General features: G+C 36.8%; 1 protein-coding gene across 8 annotated transcripts in view; it reads left to right on the top strand.

The window, feature by feature from the left end:
* CDK19 (cyclin dependent kinase 19) overlaps positions 1-25558 on the top strand; it is a 170319-nt gene that overhangs the window by 41985 nt on the left and 102776 nt on the right. For 6 of the 8 annotated variants that reach the window (XM_086317317.1, XM_086317312.1, XM_086317314.1 and 3 more), the window contains one exon: positions 21821-21896. The exons of the other annotated variants lie outside the window; for them this stretch is intronic. In XM_086317317.1, coding sequence (XP_086173443.1) covers positions 21873-21896 — 24 coding nt within the window. In that variant the 5' untranslated portion in view covers positions 21821-21872. The remainder of the gene's footprint in view (positions 1-21820; positions 21897-25558) is intronic. 8 annotated transcript variants of the gene reach the window in all.

Here is a 25558-nt window from a genome sequence, read left to right on the forward strand (position 1 = left end):
GTGATGGACAGGGAGGCCTGGCGTGCTGCGATTCATGGGGTCGCAGAGTTGGACACGACTGAGTGACTGATCTTATCTGATCTGATGAATATTACTTAGTTCCTTTACTCTCTTGTGAACTTCTGTAGGTTTCAACTTCTATGAAATTGTGAATTTCAGTATATTATTACAACCCTTGTAGTGTCCAGTATGCACTACAATTGGCATAACTATTTGTTGAATGGAAAACTTAATTTTTAGACTCTTAACTGTAAACCTCTATCTTATTAGAAAAGGCAGAAAACCGATAGCATTAGATCTCTAATATATTCAGTCAGTCAGATACTTGACAGTTGCAAGGTATCGTGATGGCTACAAAAGATACAAATAATAATGATACCTCCTCTCAGAAAACTTATTACCCGTTTAGGAAAGGTTAATTTCAAATTTCATGTTTCATTTTTGCTGATATGCATTTCTCAGAAGCTCTTATTTCTATATTTCTTTTAAGCATTCCAACTGAAATATCTGTTTGTGGACTTCTTGGGTAGAAGAAGTGGGTAGTGGACACTGTGCTAGATATTTTACATATATGATCTCATTTATCTTGAAAATTGTGCAGTGTTATTATTTTCAATTAACAGTGTAAAAACTGGTAATATGAGACTATGCGTAATTTCTTTGTTGTCTGATTTAATATATTAGGTGTATAATTCCATACCTTAAGCTCTTTAAATCACATACTGTGAAAAAGTAACTTTACAGAGTGGTATATGATGAATGTCGGGTGTATAGTATAGAAATGTGCTTGGTGAACACAGAGAAGAAAGCTTTGACCTCAGAATAGAACTAGTTCATAAAATTTCTGGAAAGCTTGACCTTGTCTGATGGATCGAAGACTAAGGCAAAGAGAGATCAGGAAGATCAGCCAATGTAGAAAAGACTGAGGGCCAAAAAGAACAAGTATTTTGTGATTTGACAGTGTAATATAAAAATGTAAAAATTTCTACTGTTGTAGTAAAAGAAATAGAACAAATTTTGTCTATTATCTTAAACAAGAACTACTCCATTTTTCTCTTAAAGTAATTTCCACTGAGTTTGCTTATTGTTTGTTGAAGACGAGAGAATAGATCACAGAACCACTGTGTAAATCTCATGTCATCAGTTGCCAAGGACGTCTTTGTCTGCTGAGTTCCAGTGATCAGTACAGCAAGTGCGGAGGGATTAAAAGCATGGAGGAAAAATGGAAGATCAAAGGAATCCAAAATAAAGGACTTTCCTAAAGTCAAGTGTATTTTATTTAGTCTTTTCCCGTATCTCAGTGGTTAAGTACCCCAGAAATTGCCTTTAACATGCTAAAATTTGTGGAGTTGCAATGGTGTCCTTGCTTTCAGTGAAGTTAGTGTATTTTTGGGAAGACCAGAGTATGGTTAACATAATTAGAAACCACTCAGCCGTGGGCTTCCCTGGTGGCTCAGTTGGTAAAGAATCTGCCTACGATGCTGGAGACCACCTGCAATGAAGGAGACCTAGGTTCAGTCCTTGGATAGGGAAGATCCTCTGGAGAAGGAAATGGTGACCCACTCCAGTAATCTTGCCTGGAAAATCCCATGGACAGAGGAAACTGGAAGGCTACAGTCCATGGAGTCACAAGAGTTGGACATGACATAGCAACTGCACCATCACCACCAGTCGTGTTAAGCACCATATAATGTAGACTGTTAATACTGTGGGGTCTTTCTCCTTAAATAATGTTCTTCAGGGTTCTCTTCTCTTTGCTATTCTCATAATTTTAATTTCTATCTATTTTCACACTCTGTCCTAGCCCATGTCTTCCTTCTAAGCAGTAGATTTATCCAAATGCCTTTTGGACATCTTCATTTAGACAGGACCACAGTGCATTCAGCTTCAACTTACAAAAGCTTTTGTCTGTTCTTTTTGACTCGGTGTATGGCACCCAGTTGACCAAGTGAAAAACTGACCCTCATTCTTACTTTACTTCCTCATTTCTAACCACATGTTCTGTTGATCAGTTCAGTTCAATTGCTCAGTCATGTCAGACCCTTTGCAACCCCATGTACTGTAGCATACCAGGCCTCTCTGTCCATCACCAACTCCCAGAGCTTGCTCAAACTCATGTTCATCGATTGGTGATGCCATCCAACCATCTCCGTCGTCCCCTTCTCCTGCCTTCAGTCTTTCCCAGCATCAGGATCTTTTCAAATGATGCAGTTCTTTGCGTCAAGTGGGCAAAGCATCAGTCCTTCCAATGAAAATTTAGGACTGACTTCCTTTAGAATGGACTGGTTTGATCTCCTTGCAGTCCAAGGGACTCAAGAGTCTTCTCCAACACCACAGTTCAAAAACATCAGTTCTTCGGCGCTCAGCTTTCTTTATCGTCCAACTTTCATATCCAAATATGACTACCAGAAAAACCATAGCTTTGACTAGACAGAGCTTTGTTGGCAAAGTAATGTTTCTGCTTTTGAATATGCTGTCTAGGTTGGTCATAACTTTCCTTCCAAGGAGTAAGTGTCTTTTAATTTCATGGCTGCAGTCACCATCAGTGATTTTGGAACCCAAGAAAATAAAGTCTGTCACTATTTCCATTGTTTCCCCATCTATTTGCCATGAAGGACCAGATGCCATGATCTTCCTTTTTTGAATGTTGAGTTTTTGCCAGCTTTTTCACTCTCCTCTTTGACTTTCATCACGAGGCTCTTTAAGTTCCTCTCTGCTTTCTGCCATAATGGTGGTGTCATCTGCATATCTGAGGTTATTGATATTGTTCCCAGCAATCTTGATTCCAATTTGTGTTTCATCCAGCCCGGCATTTCACATGACGTACTCCGCATATAAGTTAAATAAGCAGGGTGACAATATACAGCCTTGATATACTTCTTTTCATATTTGGAAGCAGTCTTTTGTTCCATGTTCAGTTCTAACTGTTGCTTCTTGATCTGCATACAGATTTCTCAGGAGGCAGGTCAGGTGGTCTGGTATTCCCATCTCTTGAAGAATTTTTCACAGTTTGTTGTGATCCACACAGTCAAAGGCTTTGACATAGTCAATAAAGGAAAAATAGATGTTTTTCTGGAATTCTCTTGCTTTTTCTGTGATCCACTGATGTTGGCAATTTGATCTCTGGTTCCTCTGCCTGTTGATACTGTTTCCTTATCATCTTTCAGATCCATCTACTTTTGTTTCCTCTGCCACCATCCTAATTTTGACTGTAGTCATCTCTTAAATTACTGCAGAGGTCTTCTGTTTATTTAATTAATTTTTATTGGAGTATAGTTGCTTTGCAGTGTTGTATTTCTGCTGTGCAGCAAAGTGAATCAGCTATATCGCTCTCCCATTTTTGGATTTCCTACCCTTTTATGTCACCATAGCAGAGACCTTTTAATGTTATTCTCCCTGTTCTCTCCTCACCTCCTACCTATTCACAAAAGCACAGTTTGCTTAAAATCCTTTTCTTCTTGGGATGCAGTCCAGTTTCCTTAATGTGGCTTACCTGTTCTGTTTGAACTGGCCCTGCTTGGTTTTCCTTCAGCTTTATCTTGCTTTCCCCTTTCTAAACCAGCTGTACTAAAGTTCACATGCATTGTTCTCTTTTGCCTCTGAGCCTTGACACATTTTGTTCCTTTTCGCCAGTAGGGGAGAGAGAAGACATGAAGCTGTAGTGACCAGAAGCACTGACTCAGGTGAATCTTGGATCTGCTCCTTAACTAGCTGTGTCATCTAGAATGATCTAACCTCTCTGCTTTCAGTGTCCTCATTTGTAACAATGGAGAGAGTATAGTACTAGCTCCTTGGCTTGTTAATGAGGATTAAAAGAGTTAATGTAGTTGAGGTTCTAAGAATTGATGCCTACCTCATACTGAGTACTATAGAAAAATAGCTATTTTTTATAATTCTTACTATAAATGTGTTGGGATAGTAGACAGCATAACTTTTTATATTTTAAAGATGATTTAATGACAAATATGCTTTTTTCCCCTTCATAAATTACAAGTTGATTGGCTCATTATTATTGGTATTTTTGTTCTTGGCTGGGCAACAGCTTCCTTTTTCTAACCTCTTGTTTTTCAGTTTTTTAGGTTTTTAGTGACTAGAATTTGATCTTAGGTTGACTTTCCTGTGAAATGGATCATCTGACATGGATCATTAGGTCTACCTGAATTTTTATACAAACTAATCCAGGTCAACCTATATGGAAACTAAAAGAAAATTAATTCTTAATAACTAATAGCTGACTTTTTACTTCATGATATATGTCATGTTGATTTAAGTTTCAGGTAAAATCCTTTAAAGGAATTCACTTTTTCCATATTTCAGATTGTGGATTATAATGGTTCAAATGGTTTGAATTCTAGCAAAGATACTATGTTAGGAATAGACTCTCTGAAAGGAAGAACTCTGTTTTTCTCGGTATTCATAATTCTGCTTACACTGAATACTTCCCAGAATACTTCTGACACCAGAAATGTACAGGTTTTTTTCCCATACTGACCAGTTCTCAGACACCAGCTGGGAATCCTACGATTTAACTCAGTTTCGACACTAATTGCTCAGAGTTGATACAGAGCCAAGATTAAGGGCTTAGTCCCACTAGACTGCCCCTCTTCAGATGCCGGTGGCAACTGATGGGTCCCCAAGTTGCCCACAACCTCTCACTCAGCTACCAACTAGAGGTTCCCGCGACTCTCTCCTCAGGTTCAGTCATGTACTAGCATGGCTCATAGAACTCAGGAAAACAGTTTACTTACTGGGTTACTTGTTTATTACAAAGGATATATTAAAGGATACAAATGAACAGCCAGATGAAGAATATATAGGGTTAGGTCTATGTCTGGAAGTGTCCCAAGCACAGGAGCTTATATTCCTGTGGAATTTTGGGATGTGGCAACCGCCCGCCCCTCCCCAGCAAGTGGATGGGTTCTTATTCACTAACCCAGAAGCTCTCTGAACTCTGTACTTTGGGGATTTTTATGGAGGCTTCATTATATAGACATGATAGATTAAATTACTGACCATTGGTGGATAATTAAATCCCCAGGTCCCATTTGGGTTGGGGCAGCAGTAGGGGACACTGAAAGTTCTAATCACCTGGTTTGTTCCCCTTGCAGCCGGTCCCCATCCAGGGGCTATCTAGGGACTTTCTGAAAATCACCTTTATAACATAAACTCAGATGTGGTTGAAAGGGGTTTGTTATAAATAACTGAAGAGCTTCTTTGATTTTTATCCTTCTGGAGATACTCCATGAGTAAAAAAACGAATAATATAATAAAAGATGCTCCTATGCTCTAATTGCTTAGGAAATTACAAGTATTTTAGGAGCGGTGATCCAGGAGCCCTGGAGGAAGACCCCACAATATGTTTCTTACTCTATTACAATATCACATTCTCTATTATCATGGTACTTAAAATCAGCCAGGAGAAACATGCAAAAACTTAAATCTTATCAAAAGAGGATTCCTCAGTGGTCTAGATTTGGCTGAACTTGTAGTAATACGGTGAAAAATGTGTATGTATTTAAATTTTAAATGTTGATTTTGATATCTTGCTAGTTTCTCTTTTGAATATTTGTTTTTCATTGATACTTACAATTTGATATAACTTTGTGAAGACTGACATCTAAAAGTGTAACTAAAGAAGCTGGTTGATGATCTAGTTCTTTCTGTTCTGATGGTGCTAGACTAGAGAATGACAAAATATTGATACTTTTCTTCTCTCCTAGGAGATTGTTGCTTTCTGGTGAAATTTTAAATATGCATATGTTTCCAATAGATACCGGTGTTTGATTCTTACTGTCATTTGAATTTTATTCCCCAGAATATATTTTTTTTTATCTTTAGGATATACATTTTTAAAAGAAGATTTTCCAGATTTTCTGTTATGCTGAAAATATTTTTTAAGTTGATCAAAGCTAATAAACAAGTTTATTTCAGTGCAACAAATGTTTAGTTTCTGCTATTTGTGAGGTACTTTGTTAGCTCCTAAAAAATATACAAAATGAGTAAGATATTTTTTCTCCATCTCCAAAAGAGGGAGGAGACTATGAGTCAATTTTAGGTAAGTGTAATAACAAAATAGAATTTGTACAGTTTTTTTGTTTTCCTTTGAGAGAATTTTGAACAGAATCTTTGCTCTACTAATCATGCTCTTTCAAAACATCAGCAACTGTTGATATGACCACCTCCTTTCCGTTCTTTCCAGTTTGACTTCCCTTCTGCATTTGATGCTTTTGCCACTTACTTTTTGATACTGTTCTTTGGCTTCTATATACAATTTACTCTTTTTCTTTTACTTCTCTAACTACTGTTTATTAGTTGCTTCCCTCCTCGGTTTTGTTTTTTTTTTTTTAATTAAGAAAAATTTTGTACATAAATAAGGGAATAATTACATTATTTGAAAATTCTTTGGGTTTAGTCAGAATTTGCAATAACCCCATGAGTGCAGTGAGTCCGGTTTAATTATGCCATACAGCAGTCTGTGCCTAGTTTCTTCGGTTTTACCATTTATGGTTTTATAAAAGCTATCCATATGGGTCCACTTGGTTTGGACTCATAGACAAATTGGTCTCCAGCCAGATACTCCATCTTGTTATGTATCACACCTCTCCATAGAGCTGAAATGCTCCCTTAAAGAGAAACTTTAAAAAACCCCACAAACTCCAGTTTAGATTTGGCAGTCACTGTACTATGGTGTTTGAGTATTTTTGACTTAGCAATAAATAGTGTTTAAAAAAAAAAAAAGATTTTATAAAATCAGAGATGTTCAAAGTTCAAACTCTAGAACAATAATACCCATATAAGCTCCATCTAGGTTTAGCTGTTATCTTTTTTGTATGTTTTTTTCTCTTACCCTTTTTATATATGTAAATTATTTTTTGTTATCATAGAACCATATGAAATTAAGTTGCCACTGTCATGACATGGTACTCCAAAATACTTCTATATCTCCTAAGAGTAAAGATATTCTCCTGCATAACCATGATGCCATTGTCCTGTGTTTAAAACAAGTAATTAAAAAAGAAAATTTACCACGGTAAAATAATATATAATATCTAGTCTATGTTTAAAATTTCCCAGGTGTCCTGAAAATACATTCTTATAGCTATTTTTAATGTGAATCACAATCTAGCCAAGGTTTTCATGCATAATTGCTTGTTACATGTCTTGAGTAGACTGATTCTCTGACCTTTTTTTTGAGTCCTTTTTGGTTTGTTTTTATTTTTTAGAAGGCAGACCAATTTTCTGGTAGTGTCTTACATCTAGATTTGCCTGTTATCAAGGACCCTGATGTTTCCTACAACCTGTTGAAGAGTGGCATTCAGTAGAGACGGGCCTTTGAACCCCTGTGGCTTTGCTACTGTGAATAGGTTATGAGTCCCATTATTAATCATCTTAAGTTCTTTGGCCACTGGTGAAATTTGGATCAGCGAAAGCCCATGCGTCCTTTCGCCTCCACCCATGAGCATTGTCAGTTTACTCTGGTAAACAATATACATGTTAGCATTAGGTAGGTGCCAGGCTGAAGGTGAAGTTCCAGTACTTTGGCCACCTGATGTGAAGAGCACACTAATTGGAAAAGACCTTGATGCTGGGAGAGATTGAAGGCAAAAGGAGGATGAAATGGTTGAATGGCATCACCAACTCAATGGACATGAGTTTGAGCAATCTCCGGGAGATGGTAAAGGACAGGGAAGCCTGGTGTGCTGCAGTCCATAGGGAGGCAAAGAGTTGGACATGACTGAGCAACTGAGCAACAACAACAGGATGTGAAGAGCCCAGGCCACCACCTTTCATCTCTTTTCTTCTGTATTCTTTCTCTTTGTGGCCACGTTTACTCCTCTGATTTTAACAGTTGCCTGTGTAACGAAGTTTTCTAGATTGCACTTTATTTCCTTTTGTTCATCTTCTCCTGGCTATCCAGTAGTCACCCTAAAATTTACACTCCAAAATGAATTTATTCTTTACTTGCTAACTGGCTCATTGTCAGTACTGTGCTCTGTGTGAGTCAGTGGGAGTAGAAGGTATAGTGTAACTAGCCTTGCTTTCATTGAGACAACACACCGACTGGAAACCTCAGTCTTCAGCTGTTTCTCTGCTTAGCACTCTCGTTTACATGTACACATATGTGCATATGTATTTATTCATCAAATACTTCTTTAAGTACAATGTTTCTATATATATTTGGCCACAGTAGATAAGACTATATCTGGATGGCCTCTTGAATGGATTCCTTCCATTCTTACCATATTTATTCTAATTTTGGTCTTCATCAATCCTTCCTAGAACTTTTACAATGTTCTCTCTACCTCTGGCTTAAACCCTGTGATTCATTCTACATTCTGTCTTATTGAGAATACTTGCTTGATCATGTTTCTTCTTTTTTTTTTTTTTTGATCATATGTTTCTCTTGCTTGAAAACCTCTGATGGCTTCCCATATTATACAGGAAAAATGCTATCTTTTTAGCATATCATACAGGACTATGCTAATTCCATCTTCTTTGCTCTTTTTATGTATTTCTTCATGTTTTGGGTTCTAGCTATACCTGTCTTCTGCTGATTTCTTGAGTATAATGTGGATTTTACTCTTCAAACTTTGTTCATACATTTCTGGTGTCCATAAGGCTCTGACCCCTCTTCTTTGTTTAATGAAATCCTGCTTATGTTTCAAGGTCAGCTTGGAGTGTTCCCTTTGAAAATTATTTACCTAATATCCCTCTATCTACTCCCTGCACCAAACCAAACCCTTAACATTCTTTTCTGATGTACTTTGCACATTTGTCTGTTATAGTGCTTATCAGATTGTATGCCTTGCTTTTGTGTTTCTCAGTGTAAAGGTTCACAAGGGAAAGAATCATCTTGTTTTTTCTTCTGTTCTTAGAGCACAAAGCTTGGCACATAGCACATGCTTGGTAAAGCATTTCTGAAAGGAAAGTCTGACATTCCATGTTACTTTACTTTCTGTAGCAGGTGAGTCTAATTTGAGATTATGAGTTCTCAAAGGAAGGTGATAGTTTATATAAAGTAATTGGTTTACACTAAATATCTGCTAATGATTGAGTTTAGTTCAGTTGCTCAGTCGTGTCCAACTTTTTGTGACCCCATGAACCACAGCACGCCAGGCCTTCCCGTCCATCACCAGCTCCCAGAGTTTACCTGAACTCATGTCCATTGAGTCGGTGATGTCATCCAACCGTCTCATCCTCTGTCGTCCCCTTCTCCTCCTGCCCTCAATATCTCCCAGCATTACGGTCTTTTCAAATGAGTCAGCTCTTTGCATCAGGTGGCCAAAGTATTGCAGTTTCAGCTTCAACATCAGTTCTTCCAATGAACACCCAGGACTGATCTCCTTTAGAATGGACTGGTTGGATCTCCTTGCAGTCCAGGGACTCTCGAGTCTTCTCCAACACCACAGTTCAAAAGCATCAATTCTTTGGTGCTCAGCTTTCTTTATAGTCCAACTCTCACATCCATACGTGACTACTGGGAAAATCATAACCTTGACTAGACGGACCTTTGTGGACAAAGTAATGTCTCTGCCTTTTAATATGCTGTCTAGGTTGGTCATAACTTTCCTTCCAAGGAGTAAGTGTCTTTTAATTTCATGGCTGCAGTCACCATCTGCAGTGATTTTGGAGCCCAAAAAAATGAAGTCAGCCACTGTTTCCATTGTTCCCCATCTATTTGCCATGAAGTGATTGGACCGGATGCCATGATCTTAGTTTTCTGAATGTTGAGCTTTAAGTCAACTTTTTCACTCTTCCTCTTTCACTTTCATCAAGAGGCTCTTTAGTTCTTCTTCACTTTCTGCTATAAGGGTGGTGTCATCTGCATATCTGAGGTTATTGATATTTTTCCCAGCAGTCTTGATTCCAGCTTGTGCTTCATCCAGCCCAACATTTCTCATGATGTACTCTGTATATAAGTTAAATAAGCAGGGTGATAATATACAGCCTTGATGTACTCCTTTCCCAATTTGGAACCAGTCTGTTGTTCATGTCCAGTTCTAACTGTTGCCTCCTGACCTGCATACAGGTTTCTCAGGAGGCAGGTCAGGTGGTCTGGTATTCCCATCTCTTTCAGAATTTTCCACAGTTTGTTGTGATCCACACTGTCAAAGGCTTTAGCATAGTCAGTAGAGCAGAAGTAGATGTTTTTCTGGAACTCTTGCTTTTTCGATGATCTAATGGATGTTGGCAATTTGATCTCTGGTTCCTCTACCCTTTCTAAATCCAGCTTGAACATCTGGAAATTCACAGTTCACGTAATGTTGAAGCCTGGCTTGGAGAATTTTGAGTGTTACTTTGCTAGCATGTAAGATGAGTGCAATTGTGCGGTAGTTTGAGCATTCTTTGGCATTGCCTTTCTTTGGAATTGGAATGAAAACTGACCTTTTCCAGTCCTATGGCCACTGCTGAGTTTTCCAAATTTGCTGGCATATTGAGTGCAGCACTTTCACAGCATCATCTTTTAAACTTAACACTTAAATATTTGTTTATTTTTGTCTCCGCTGGGTCTTCATTGCCGGGTGTGGCTTTCTCTAGTTCTGGTGAGTGGGGGCTACTCTCTAGTTGTGGTGCATTGGCTTCTCATTGTGGTGGTTTCTCTTGTTGCAGAGCATGGACTCTGGGGCACTCAGGCTAAATAGTTGTGGTGCATGGGCTTAGTCTACCTCATAATGTGTGGAATCTTCCTGGACCAGGAATTGACCCATGTCCCCTGCATTGGCAGGTGGATTCTTAACCACCGGACCACCAAAGAAGCCCCTATTTTTGATACCTGAACCCAAAAGCATTACTGCAGATATGTTTGTTTTAATTAAAATCACTTCTGAGCAGTAAGAATTTGCCATAAATAGGAGTTTCTGAAATTTTATTATTTTAGAGCTTTTAAAATAGTAAATGTTTATCTGAATTAGAATTCTGAATGAAACAAATAGTATAAAATGAACATTGTTTAGAGTAAGAGAAGTATATTAATAAATCAGTTTTAAGAAAAGAGATTAAATAAAAGTGGTCTTTCTAAAGAATGGAGGTTAAAAAATAGTCAGATTTCCATGTTGCAAGGAAATACTGGACTTGAATAAGGGAGACTTTAACTGTACTTTGGTGATGTTTAGAGAATGAGTAGGTGAAATATATGACAGATGAAACATAAAGAAGGTGCTGGTGTTATTTGACATTATTTGTTAATAAGGGGAATACAAAATAATAACAATACCCTGTGGTGGTGGTGGTGGTTGTTTATTTGCTAAGTCTGGTCTGATTCTTTGCAACCCCATGGACTGCAGCACTCCAGGCTCCTCTGCCCTCCACTATCTCCTGGAGTTCGCTGAACTTCATGTCCATTGAGTTGGTTAACCCTGTACAAGACTTTTAATATTTTAGAATTATTTTTGAAGGAATATTGTAATTTAAGTTAAAAATCCTGCTAATTAACAATGCTATGGTGTTGAATTTTATGGCAAGTCAAATGATATGACGTCTGGGCTTTGTTTGAAAATAATCAAGAAAAGTGGAAGTAGTAGGAATAAGACTGGCCATGTGTTGGTAATTGTTGTAGCTATATGATAGAGTATCACTATCATTTATTTTGTAAAGGGTTTCCAAATAAGGACTCAATACTGAGTGAATATAGAGTGATATTGAGTAATTCAGAATTACCAGTGTAAAACTAAATGATACTTCTTTAGTTTTGTTTTCCAAGTTTTTATTCCATATTGTTTTGTTCTTCTTTTTCTATGAGATATGGAAGCCTCTTAAATTGCTAAGCCAAATCATCACATATTGAGGGAAAGAGATATAACATTGATTTATGGCAGCATTCTTCTTGAATAAAACAATTATTGACAAGCCCACAGCTAACATCATACTCAGTGGTGAAAAGCTGAAAGCACTCTAAGATCAGGAATAAGATGAGAATGCCCACTCTCACCATGTTTATTCAGCATAGTTTTGGAAGTCCTAGCCATAGCAATCAGAGTAGAAAAAGAAATAAAAGGAATCCAAATTGGAAAGGAAGAAGTAAAACTGCAGATGACATGATAGTCTCGGCAGTTTTACTGCAGATAGTCTAGAGACAAGATGTCTCTAGAAAACTACTAGAGCTCATCAATGAGTTCAGTAAAGTTGCTAGATTCAAAATAAGTACCCAGAAATCTTTTGCATTTCTATACACTATCATCAAAATACTAGAAAGATGAATTAAGGAAACAGTTCCATTTACCGTCGCAACAAAAAGAATAAATACCTAGGAATAAACCTACCTAAGGGGGCAAAAGATCTGTACTCCAAAATCTGTCAGACACACAAAAAAGATGATGCATGTGGAGAGATAAACCATGTTCTTGGATGGGAAGAATCGGTATTGTTAAAATCACCATACTGCCCAATGCAGTCTACTGATTGTATGCCATCCCTATCAAATTACCAATAACATTTTTCACAGAACTGGAACAAAAAATCTAAAAGTTTGTGCAGAAACACAAAAGACCTTGAATAGCCAAAACAGTCTTGAGAAAGAGTACTGTATTTCTGGTGATTTCATTAATTTGAATTATGTTCTTAAAGTTTGGCAAAGAAAAAGGACGAATTCATAGAATTGTTTGTTTTCTTAAGGGATGTGAGACAGAAGTTCAGAAATTGTTCTTTCTTCTTCCTGTTCTCTTTTTCTCCTTTCCTCATTCCCATGTTGCCTCAGTTTCTTTTTGAGGTGCCAAAAAAATTATCTATGTGCTGCTTCCTCCAATCCAGTATCACATCTGTGGGCTCAAGTCCTTTAAATCTGAAACTCCCTCAGTAAATTTTTTTTTTTTTTTAACTGAGGTATATTGACAAGCAATACTGGTTCCAGGTGTAAAATACTGTAATGATTCAATATTTGTATATATTGTGAAATGATCACCACAATAAGCCTGTTAACATCTTTAGGGCATCTCCCTTTTGGACTTCTCAGATATTTTATTTTTGATTAGAGTTTTTCTTTCTAGCTAAAAGAAAGATTTACAAGCTGAAGAATCTTCAGAGATGTGACCCGAGTCTCCTTAATGGTATCATCCCCTGCATCAACCAAGCTCAAGAAACCCAGACTTATCCTGGATTCAGACTTCTTAATTTTCATTATTTGTTCATTTGGTCCTGCCAATTCCTCTTCTAAAATGACTATCACAAGTATTCCTTCTTTTTGCCAGTCTTACTATTGCCATTCTGTTTTGGAGAATGTTGTGCTTGGAAAGTTTCATCTGAGATCTGCTTCTGGCTGCTAGCCTAGCTTCTTCATTTTCATGAGGAGGTTTTAACAGGATTGTCGTAAGCCCCTTTTGGAAGCTAACATTCTGTTACGCTGATCCAGGGTCTTTCCTTGTCACACTTTCATTGCAGTAATCTCCTAGTTGTTTTCCATACCTCTAATCTCAGTCCTTTCTAATAAGATTAATCTTTGTACATAACTTTGCTTGCCATTAGGATAAAATCTTATATTTACTGGTCTCTATTCATGTTATCATTTTTCTGCTTAGTTGTTATTGGCACAATTAGACAAAATGGAAGTTTCACCCATCTTCATAGTCTTTCTCTCCTTCACCTACATAATCAAATTAGTTACTAAATTCTGTCACCCCTAATGTTATTCAGTTGCCAAGTCATGTCCGACTTCTTGTGACCCCATGCACTGCAGCACGCCAAGCTTTTCTGTCCTTCACTGTCTCCAGAGTTTGTTGAAGTTCATGTCCATTGAGTTGGTGATTCTATCTAACTAACTCATCCTCTGCCACCCTCTTCTCCTTTTGCCTTCAGTTTTTCCCAGCATCAGGGTCTTTTTCAGTGAGTTGGCTCTTCACATCAGGTGGTCAAAGTATTGGAGCTTCAGCAGCAGTGTTTCCAATTCATATTAAGGGTTGATTTCCTTTAGGATTGATTAGTTTGATCTTGCTGTCCAGGGGACTACTCAGGAGTCTTCCTCAGCACCACAGTTGGAAAGCATCAATTCTTTGATGCTCAGCCTTCTTTATGGTCCAACTCTCACATCTGTACATGACTACTGGAAAAACCATAGCCTTGACAATACGGACCTTTTGTTGGCAAAGTGCTGTCTCTGCTATTTAATATGCTGTCTAGGTTTGTCATAGCTTTTCTTCCAAGGAGTAAGCATTTTTTAATTTCATGGCTGCAGTCAGTCCATAGTGATTTTGGAGCCTAAGAAAATAAAATCTATCACTTGCCACTTTTCCCCCTTCTATTTGCCATGAAGTGATAGGACTGGATGCCATAATCTTAGTTTTTTGAATGTTGAGTTTTATGTCAACTTTTCCACTCTCTTCTTTCACCTTCATCAAGAGGCTCTTCAGTTCCTTTTCCCTTTCTGCGATTGGAGTGGTATCATCTGCATCTGAGGTTGTTGATATTTCTCCTGGCAATCTTGATAGTGATTTATCCAACCCAACATTTCACATGATGTACTCTGCATATAAGTTAAATAAGCAAGGTGGCTATATACAGTCCTAACATACTCCTTTCACTATTTGGAACCAGTCCGTTGTTCCATGTCCGGTTCTAACTGTTGCTTCTTGGCTTGTGTACAGATTTCTCAGGAGGCAGGTAAGGCTGTCTGGTATTCCCATCTCTTTAAGTATTTTCCACATTTTCTTGTGATCCACACAATCAAAGGCTTTAGCGTAGTCAATAAAGCAGAAGTAGATGTTTTTCTGGAATTTCCTTGCTTTCTCTGTGACCCAACAAATATTGGCAGTTTGATCTGGTTCTTCTGCTTTTTCTAAACCCAGCTTGTACATCTGGAAGTTCTCGGTTCATGTACTGCTGAAGCCTGTCTTGAAAGATTTTGAGAATAACTTTGTTAGCATGTGAAATGAGTTCAATTGTATGGTAGTTTGAATGTTCTTTGGCATTGCCTTTCTTTGGGATTGAAATGAAAACTGACCTTTTCCTGTCCTGTGGCCACTGCTGAGTTTTCCAAATTTGCTGGCATATTGAGTGCAGCACTTTCACAGCATCATCTTTTACAAATTGAAATAGCTCACCTGGAATTCTACTATGTCCACTAGCTTTGTTTGTTTTAATGCTTCCTAAAGCCCACTTGACTTTACACTCCAGGATGTCTGGTTCTAGGTGAGTGGCCATACTATCGTGATCAACTGATTCATTAAGACTTTTTTGGTATAGTTCTGTGTATTCTTGCCACCTCTTCTTAATCTCTTCTGCTTCTGTTAGATCCTTGTTGTTTCTGTCCTTTATTGTGCCGATCCTTGCATGAAATGTACCCTTGATCTCCAGTTTTCTTGAAGAGATTTCTGGTCTTTCTCGTTATATTGTTTTCCTCTATGTCTTTGTCTGTGTTCACTTAAGAAGGCTTTTCGTGATATTCTGTGGAACTCTGCATTCAGTTGGGTATACATGCATGCATGCTAAGTAGCTTCAGTAGCGTCCAACTCTGTGCGACTCTATGGACTGTAACCCGCAAGGCTCCTCTATCCGTAGGATTCTCCAGGCAAGAATACTGAAATGGATTGCCACGCCTTCCTCCAGGGGATCTTCTTGACCCAGGGATCAAACCTGCATCTCTTAAGTCTCCTGCATTGACAGGTGGGTTCTTTACCACTAGCGCCACCTGGGAAGCCCTTAGTTGGATGTATCTTTCCCTTTTTCCCCTTGCCTTTTGCTTCTTTTCTTTCCTCAACTATTTGTTAAGTCTTGTCAGAGAACTACTTTGCCTTCTTGAATTTCTTTTGCTTTGAGACGGTTTTGGTCCCCACTTCCTGTACAGTGTAATGAATCTCTGTCCATAGTTCTTCAGTCACTCTGTCTACTAGATCTAATTCCTTGAATCAAATCCTCACTTCCACTGTATAATCATAAAATATTTGATTTAGGTCATACCTGAATGGCCTAGTGGTTTTCCCTACTTTCTTCAATTTAAGTCTGAATTTTGCAATAAGGAACTGATGGTCTGAGCCACAGTCAGCTCCAGGTCTTGTTTTTGCTGACTGTATAGAGAGCTTCTTCATGTTCGGCTGCAAATAATGTAATTAATCCGTTTTCAGTATTGGCCATCTTGTGATATCTACATGTAGACGTGTCTCTTGTGTTTTTGGAAGAGAGTGTTTGCTCTGACCGGTATGTTCTCTTTACAAAACTCTGTTAGCCTTTGCCCTGCTTCATTTTGTACTCCAAGGCCAAACTTGCCTGTTACTCCAGGTGTATCTTGACTTCCTTCTTTTGCATTCCAGTCCCCAATGATGAAAAGAACATCATTTTTGGTGTTAGTTCTAGAAGGTCTTGTAGGTCTTCATGGAACCAGTCAACTTCAGCTTCTTTGGCATTAGTAGTTGGAGCATAGATTTAGATTACTGTTGAATGGTTACTGTTGAATAGATTACTGATGTTGAATGGTTTGCGTTGGAAACAAACCAAAATCATTCTGTCATTTTTGAGGCTGCACCCAGTACTCCATTTCAGAGTCTTTTGTTGACTATGAGGGCTACTCCATTTCTTTCTAAAGGATTCTTCCCCACAGTAGTAGATATAATGGTCATCTGAATTAAATTTGCCCATTCCTGTCCATCTTAGTTCACTGATTCCTAAGATGTTGATGTTCAGTCTTGCCATCTCTTGTTTGATCAAGTTCAATTTACCTTGATTCATGGACCTAACATTCCGGGTTCCTATGCGATATTGTTCTTTACAACCTTGGACTTTCACCATGAGACACATCCATGACTGAGCATTGTTTCTGCTTTGGCTGAGCCTCTTCATTCCTTCTGGATCTTTTAGGTATTGCCCTCTGCCCTTCCTCAGTAGCATATTAGACCCCTTCTGACCTTTTTGCTCCTCACTGTTTACATAAGAAGTACACGTTATTTTGTGGCACTTCCTTGGTTCCTTCCCTCTTCTTTTCCAACCTAATCTCGTCTCTTGCCCTTTGTCATAGTGCCCTCAGCTTCCAGCTATACTGAATACCAGCTCTTTCCTGAATATGCCTCTGTTAGTTTTTTCATGCCCTACTTCTGCCTGAAATTCTCTGACCCTCCCATCATCCCTTCTCTTTCCAGGAAACTCTTCCCTCAAAGGCATTACTCTGTAGTTATCTTCCTTAAATACCAGTGGCATTTTCTCTGTGCTTATAGTGCATATATCTTGGGCACAGAGGCAGTCGTATCAGAGTTATCTGTTTATGTTTCCTACTCACTCAAAATCTCTTTCCAGGTGGGTTGTGAACTCTGATATCTAGGGTAGCTAGTCTCTAATTTTGTTCATCCTCAGAATTTGGCACAGTGTTGGAATGTAAAATATTGACTCTGCGTTTGTTTGTTGCTTGATGTAAAATAAAATAGTGAGGACCTTCTGTTTTCCTTTGAAGCAAAAAGAATTTTAACCCTGTAGTTTGAAGACTGAAAAATTTCCCTTGACTTTGCTTGCGCCTGAATTCCCTCATCTTTTTTTAAAAAAATTTATTTTAATTGAAGCTAATTAAAATATTGTGGGTTTTGCCTCCCTCATCTTTTCTTAAAAGAGTCTTCTAAATTGTTTGTCTGTCATACATTCTTGGGACCAAAGATGGCCCAGGCTGAGCTGGACAGCTGGTAGTATTATTGATAGGAGCCAGAAAGCCCTGGACATGTCTAATTATAACAAGTGAGGTTTGGCCAAATCTTAACTGCACTCATGCATACAGGCTGTTGAATGATTCTTCAGCTTGCTAAAAGTGACTGGTTGCTGGATACCAAGTTTGAGCATTTCTGAAAAATATAAGACTATGTTTTTCATTAAACTGGTTCCTAATATTTCAGTCAAAAGATGAACCTGCTTCTTGAGGCTTGAGAAGTTCTTCCCTGAATTGCATTTAAAATTTCCCATTGAGCCTAGTTTTCTAACTGGGATAAAGCTTTCATTTTAAGGCTGCCATTTCTACAATTTGCACAAGTATGTGCTTCTTATTTTTTTCTACTATCTCTAGAATTGCTTGCATCAAGAGTTTTCCAGAACATAGTGTCTCAGATGGAAAATGTAATAGAATCCCAGTCTCTGCCAAATTAATTTTTCTATTTTGTTGTTATATAATGTTCCCATTGAACAACTTTGTGTGTGTGTGTGTGTGTATGTGTGTGTGTGTGTGATGAATGCTGAGAAGGAAGCTGGCATGCTTTTGATACAAATTGCAGATGTATAGGAGAAATGTCTTAAAACATTTTTTTTTAATTTATTCTTTTTGGCTCTGTTGCATGGCATGTGGGATCTTAGTTCCCCGATCAGGGATCAAACTTACACCTCCTGAAGTGGAAGCTCAGATTCTTAACCACTGGACAACCAGGGAAGTCTCAGGAGAAATGTCTTTAAAGCATTCTGTATTAAATAAAACCAGGTTTATACTATATATTTACTTTTAATTCACCTGGATTTACTTAGTAAACTCCTTTAATTATTTTCAATGTGCAGTTGCTCTAACTGTAGTATCTAATATACACTAAAATTTAGCAAGCAGTTTCCCTGAAGGCTTTGGAATTACTTTGTCTGTCTTTATTATAGTTAATAATAACTTCTTTTATTTTAGAAATAAAATAGTTTTAAGAAAGAATTAAGCTGCCTCTAAAAACTAGGTCATCATAGCCATGGAGGCCAGGTTCACCTGAGTTTCAGCCTTTTCAGGTAAAAGAGTAAATTATACCTTTATGATACTTCATATTATCTGTGCCTGAAACATATGAGCTGTGTGGTATGAATTTTCACATGAATCCTGGAGAGGGGCTCTCACATGGGATGGGAGCGATGAAGCTTCTGTGTCCCTTGTGCTAGTCATCAAAATACTTGTGGGCATTGTGGGAAAGGACAGATCTTCAGTGTTCATAACTAAGGTATTGGCATCTGTCCACAGATTGGCATTGACATAGTGCAGTGATGAAAGTGAGTCCATATGCCCTCTGGGTTTCTGCCAGTTCTTCATATGGTGAACCTCAGAGGTGCCACATCATCATTTTATCATCTACAGTTAACATAGAAGAGAACTGGTAATCATGTATGCATCTTCCTTCATTCTCAACACAAAAGCTGCAGATAAGCCTCAAGTCTGCAGATCTTTGAGTATTTTATTAATTCAGCAGATGGAAGTTATATTTAAACTTATTAAGTGAAATAATTACTGGGTTTGTTCATAGATCCTATCCATATAATTCAGAGCAAGAGGCCTATGTTTCAATCTATTCTGCTCAAGCTTTCAAATTCCTTTGACAGCCTGGATGTGAAATTCAAAAGTCATTAATGTGATGTGTTAATTTTGCACTTTTTGACTTACTGCAAAAATCTTATAGTTTCCATAGCAACAATAACCTATCCAGATTGTGTAATATTCTTTACAGTATTAAAAATAAAACTATGCAATTACATGAGCTTCTGGAGCACTTCATTTAGGGAACTGAGGATTGGAATATTTCTTTAAAAAGAAAAGTATAATTTCATGTGAAGATTTTGTCAGAAATAGTTTTTAACTTTAGGAATTTATTTAATTAAATACTTAGTAGTAGATACCTGATGGTAAATTTAATTACTGATTGTGTGAAATTTGCATTGTAAGCATTGTGTTAAGCATCGCAGACACAAAACGCTTTCACAGGCATACCCACACGTATTTTCAAGGTAGGGGGGATATTTGGCTTTAATTACATTCAGTCACCTGCTGCTGGTGTTGATACTTCTTAGTGGCTTGTCGGGGGTCTGAAAAACGTTTAGTTTTATGTTTGGAGGAAACAGGATAGAAGAAAAGGAAAATGGGATCACCTATCTTTGACGTTGCTCTTTAAAACATGTCTGAAACATGCCTAAGATATTACTTTGAAAATACTAAAGATTATTTTAATAGTCAACTGTTTTCAAAGCGTCAAATTACTTTTTTTTCTTTTCCCCTCTAATTTAAGAGACAATATGATACTAGTACTAAAGCTGGTTAACATAACTTTCCACATCTTAACACAACTGTTTTTCTTTTTATGTATCACCTTCAGTGGTCTTCAAGCCTGGTAGCTCAGTTGGTAAAGAGTCTGCCTGCAATGCGGGAGACCTGGGTTCAATCCCTGGATTGGGAAGATCCCCTGGAGAAGGAAATAGCAACCCACTCCAGTATTCTTGCCTGGAGAATTCCATGGACAGAGGAGCCTGATGGGCTACAGTCCATGGGGTCACAAAGAGTCTGACATGACTGACTGACTAACACTTTCACTTTTCACCTTCAATATATTCACACACACTCGTATATCTGAGTGTATTTTTTTAATACAGTATAATTTATATATTTTCTCAGCAGTGTATGATAAACATTTTCATGTTTCTAATGATTTTCATGATTATCATTTTAGTAATTGCAGAGCAGTCTGTTGACATGTGGTACAAATTCTGTTTATCAAAATGCTGCTTGTTTCCTGAATGGCATATATTGGAAGAAAAATGTATATAATATTCAGACTGTTGGAAAAAGTAACCGTAACTCAATTATTTGCCCAAAACACAGATGATTGTGAAAATCTTTAAAATGCACATGAAATGATGTTTTAAAATGCATATTATGAATACACTCTTAAACTGCTTTATCTGCTAGTAAACAGAGTGGGGAAAATGAGCAATAGGTAAGTAAGACGTTGAGGCACTACTGAGGTACTATCATTTGACGAAATCTTTATGATATGATGATACAGTGTTGAAGCTCTAATATAATCAAAAGGCAAAACTCAGACGGCATGGGTTATACTCCTCTTGTCAGAATAACCAATGATAGGACTCACATTTGTTACATTCAGCTGGGGCCTTGCTTTGGCTGGTCGTGTTGTTGGTACTCTGAAGATACCTCATTGCACTGGACACTCATTGATACTATTTTTATGGATGGTATCCCCATTATTGAGCCGCTGTCTTCCCTTGGTTAAGCACCCTGGTAACTACTGACACCAGAGTCTCCCAGAATTCCTAATCCTACCTCCATTAATTGGAAAATTCACTGTAACTACCAAGTTTTTCCTAGGGATCTTGAGAATGAGGTGTTGGTGGCTAGTTTTGAAGTCTTTCCAAGGCTTTTGGTTGAGGTCTTAGGGCTTTTGAATGTTGCCTATCCTTGGTGAAAACTAGTGTGCCTCAGTGGGTCAACAAGGCTTCCCTGGTGGCTCAGATGGTAAGGAATATGCCTGGATTGCAGGAGACCTGGGTTTGATACCTGGGTTGGGAAGATCCTCTGGAGGAGAAAAGAGCAATCAAGTATTCTTGTGTGTAGAATTCCATGGACAGAGGAGCCTGATGGGCTACAGTCCATGGGGTTGCAAAGAGTCAGACACGACTGAATGACACACACACACACACACACACACACACAGTGGGTCAACATTCTTCTATAACTCCTCCATTTATTACATGGGTCTTATACTGTGAAATTATTTTGAATAAATATAGAAGTTTACATCTGTCATTTATTTTTAAATTAATGTTTATAACAGAATGCTTTCATAGACTCCAGATAATTAAGACAGTAGAATTATCTTACAATATGCTTGAGTTTATATTTATGCTTGTTTACTTTTTGAAACTCGTGTTGTGTTTAGTATCCTGTTCATTTCAATTTTGTAGTTTGTGTTTTGGCTCTATCTAATGTTTTCATTGTGACATGAATTTCTTTTGATATTTTACATTTTATAATTGAAATGTTACCAGAAATAATAAGCAATGCATGCATAGTGAGTGTTTACATATCACTGAGGCTGGTACATTTCATTTTTCTTATAGTTAAAATTTTGAATCTGAAAATATATAGAAATAAATAATATTTTTTGTTCCTATGCAGAAAAGATGAAAAAGAATATGCATTGAAGCAAATTGAAGGCACAGGAATATCTATGTCGGCTTGTAGAGAGATTGCAGTAAGTGGACATAAATGTTATTTATTTTGTTATTTATATTCGGTGATGATATTAATATAAATGTTTCATTAATATATACAATGCATGGTTATTTCAAAGATGTTAGTTTAAGAAAATTTTCTATGAGAAAGGTTGCATAAACTTTTTAATTACTTAAAAGTAGTCTTTGAACATTCTCTTAATTATATTTAGGATTTATAATCTTAAGAATACAGAACTGAATGATTTTTTGAATTTATTTAATTTATAATTGAGTATAACTGTTAAATTAGTAATTAATGTCTGTCTTTCCTGTAATTTTAGGACTGATACATGTCTTTATAGAGAAGGGGGTGATACTGTTAGATAGTGTGCATATTAAACATTTTCTGAAGAGTTCATGTTTTAGTGTTACATTTTGCTAGTTGCTAAAAAAAATGACTATCATAATAATAGGATAATTGCTTAAAGATCATTCTTTTTTTTTTATCTTTATATGACACACCTGTACATTTAAGAAATGATTGTCCATAAGAACACCTAACATTTCTTGAGTATTTACCAGGTACTATGCTTACTAAGTGCTTTTAAGTATTAATTTAATTTTCCTAACAATCATATGAAATAAATACTTTTAGTATTTCCATTTTACAAATCAGTAAGCAGAGGCAAAATCCTAATTATGGCTTAGAAGTCTTAATATTATATTACCTTATTTTAGTTCTTCAGTTTCTTATTTTAGTGCTTTAGTTTCTTATTGGGCCTTTATCATGATATCACCAATCTATTAGGAATTTCTGTCTCTAAATTATTAAACATATTGTCCATATTCATTAGGCATTTCTGTCTCAAATTTGGTAACTATCTCATGTTTTACTCACAGCTCCTTATTTGTAGTTCACTCACATTGAAGCACTCCATCATCACTAATGAGAAAATAAATAGTGCAAAGAGCACACGAGGTGGGATTTCTGTAGACCTGAGTGTCTGTTTGCCTTTGTGGTTTAAACTAGCTGTGAGTCTCAGTTTCCTTATATTGAAATAAGGGAACTATAAGATCCCTTCTACTCATAAATTCTTTGATTTCAGAATGGGAGCTTCTCACTAGGCTGTGTACACTTTGGGGGTAGGGACCTTGTCTTTTTGTCCCTAGTTTCTTGCATAGTACCTGGCACATAGCAGGTGCCCCATAAATGCTTGTTGAATAAATTAATGAATAAACAACAAAGTTCTATATAATCCTTAGTTTGCTTTAGAATATAAATTTATTGTTTAAAGTGTTCATTTTGTCATTTTTCCATTAATTATAAATTGGTAATGCCCTACCAGAGTGAGCATTTGATAATTGATTTTTAACTTGCTAAAATTCATAGAGTATTATTTCAACCAATGTGAATATCACTGGTTTGCAATTTTGCTAGAGTTCTATAATTTAATACAGCATTAAGTCAGTGTCCATGAATTAATTGGGTAAATAGCTGAATTTAAGGTATTGATTATTAGGAAATGAAAATCTAATTCTAGATATCTTCTGAGGAATCCATGGATTCCCTTTTCTCAGCATCCCCACTAACATTTGTTACATCTTGTCTTTATGGTGGTAGTTATTTTAACAGATGTGAGGTGATATCTCACTGTGGTTTTGATTGTATTTCCTTGACGATTAATGACATTGTGCACTTGATGTATCTGCTGGCCATCTGTGCATCTTCTTCTTTGGAAGAAGTCCTTGTTCAGTTCCTTTACCCATTTTTGAATTGAATGATGATATTGATGCTTTTTGCTGTTAAGTTGAGTACATTCCTGATATGTTTTGGATACTAACCACTTATCAGATAAACAGTTTGCAAATAGCTTCTCATACTTTGTACTTCTCATACTTTCCTTTTTATTTTGTTCATTGTTTCTTGTTGTGCAGAAGCTGACAAAACGTAACTCTGAAACTCATTTACAGTCTTCATATTTTTATTGAGGGTTTGCTTAGTAGAACTTTAGAAAGTATGCAGTTTCTGAATTGAATAATTTTTTATATTACCTGGATGACTTAGCCCCAACATGATAGGGATTTCGACATGAGTTTAACATGTATGTTGCTGCATAGTGGCTAAGTGCATACATCTTTGTACATTATAAGCTCACAAACATAGCTTTGTAATTATTGCTTAATGCAGTTGTCTTTTAAATCACATAGAAGAAAAATAGTTAAAATATACTTAATGCTATTTCTTCTATTTACTTATGTTGTTACCGTTGCCAGTGATCTTTATTTTATGTGTAGATATAAGGTACTTAAAAGTCCTTTCATTTTAACCAAAAGTCTCCATTTAGTATTTTTTTTGTAGCGCAGATCTTCTAGGAGTGAATTTTCTGTTTTTGTATTTAGGAATATCTTAATTTCTTCTCTTTTTCTTTTTATCATTTGTTTCTCCTTTGTTTTTTGCAGAATAGTTTTGCCACATATAGAGTTCTTGAATGACAGTCTTTCTTTTTTCACTTTGACTATGTTATCTCACTGCCTTTTGGCCACCATGGTTTCTGATGAAAAGTCAGCTGTTAATTCATGAGAATCTCTTGTATATGAGGAGTTATTTTCTTGGTACTCTCAAGATTTTCTTTTTGTGTTTGTCTTTTGACAATTGGACTATGATAATGTGTAGATGTGAAATCTAATTGGAGTTTGTTGTTTCTTGGGTGTAGAGAGTAATGTTTTTCATCAAATTTGGGAAATTTCCAGCCATTATTTCTTCAGATATTCTTCCAGACTTCTCTCCTCTCTGTTTGAGACTGCCATTATGTGTATGTTTTCAGTCTTGATGGTGTCCCAAAGGGCACTGACGCACTGATGATTTTTGCTAATTCTTTTTCTGTTTATTGCTTAGACAGGATACTTTTAATTGCCTGTCTTCATTTGCTGATTATATCTTTTGCCAGCTCAATATGCTCCTAAGCCTCTCTCCAGTGAAATATTCATTTTAGTTATTTTACTTTTCAATTCCAAAATTGCTATATGGTTCTTTTTTCTTTGAATAGACTTTATTTTTTAGAGTAGTTTTACGTTTACAGCAAGACTGAGTAGAAGTTCTAGAGATTTCCTATACACTCCCTACCATCACACATGCATAGCCTAACTCATTATCAACCTCCTCCACCAGAGTAGTATGTTTGTTATAATTGATGAACCTGTGTTGATACCCAAAGACAATAGTTTACATTAGGGTTCACTCTTGGTGTTGTATATTTTATGGGTTTGGACAAACGTCTAATGACATGTATCCACCATTATGATATCATGCAGAATAGTTCCCCTACCCTCAAAATCCTCAGTGTTCTATTGATTCATCCTAGACCATCCACCTCCTCAGGTAATCACAGATCTTTTTACTGTTTACATAATTTTGCCTTTTCCAGAATGTCATATAGTTGAAACCCTATAGTATGTAGCCTTTTGAGATTGGCTTCTTTCACTTAGTAATAGGCATTTAAGATTCATCCATATCTATCATGATTTAATAGCTCATATCTTTTTAGGACTGAATAGTATTCCATCATCTGGATGTATTACAGTTTGTTTACACATTGATTTACCAAAGTACATCTTGGTTGCTTCAAAGATTTGGCAGTTATGAGTACAGCTGCTGTAAACCCTGTGTGTTGGCTTTTGTGTGGACATAACTTTTCAATTC

The sequence above is a fragment of the Bos grunniens genome, chromosome 9, assembly GCF_055505025.1.
Source record: "Bos grunniens cultivar Pamir isolate PY7600 chromosome 9, Bosgru_T2T1.0, whole genome shotgun sequence".
NCBI classification, from domain to species: domain Eukaryota; kingdom Metazoa; phylum Chordata; class Mammalia; order Artiodactyla; family Bovidae; genus Bos; species Bos grunniens.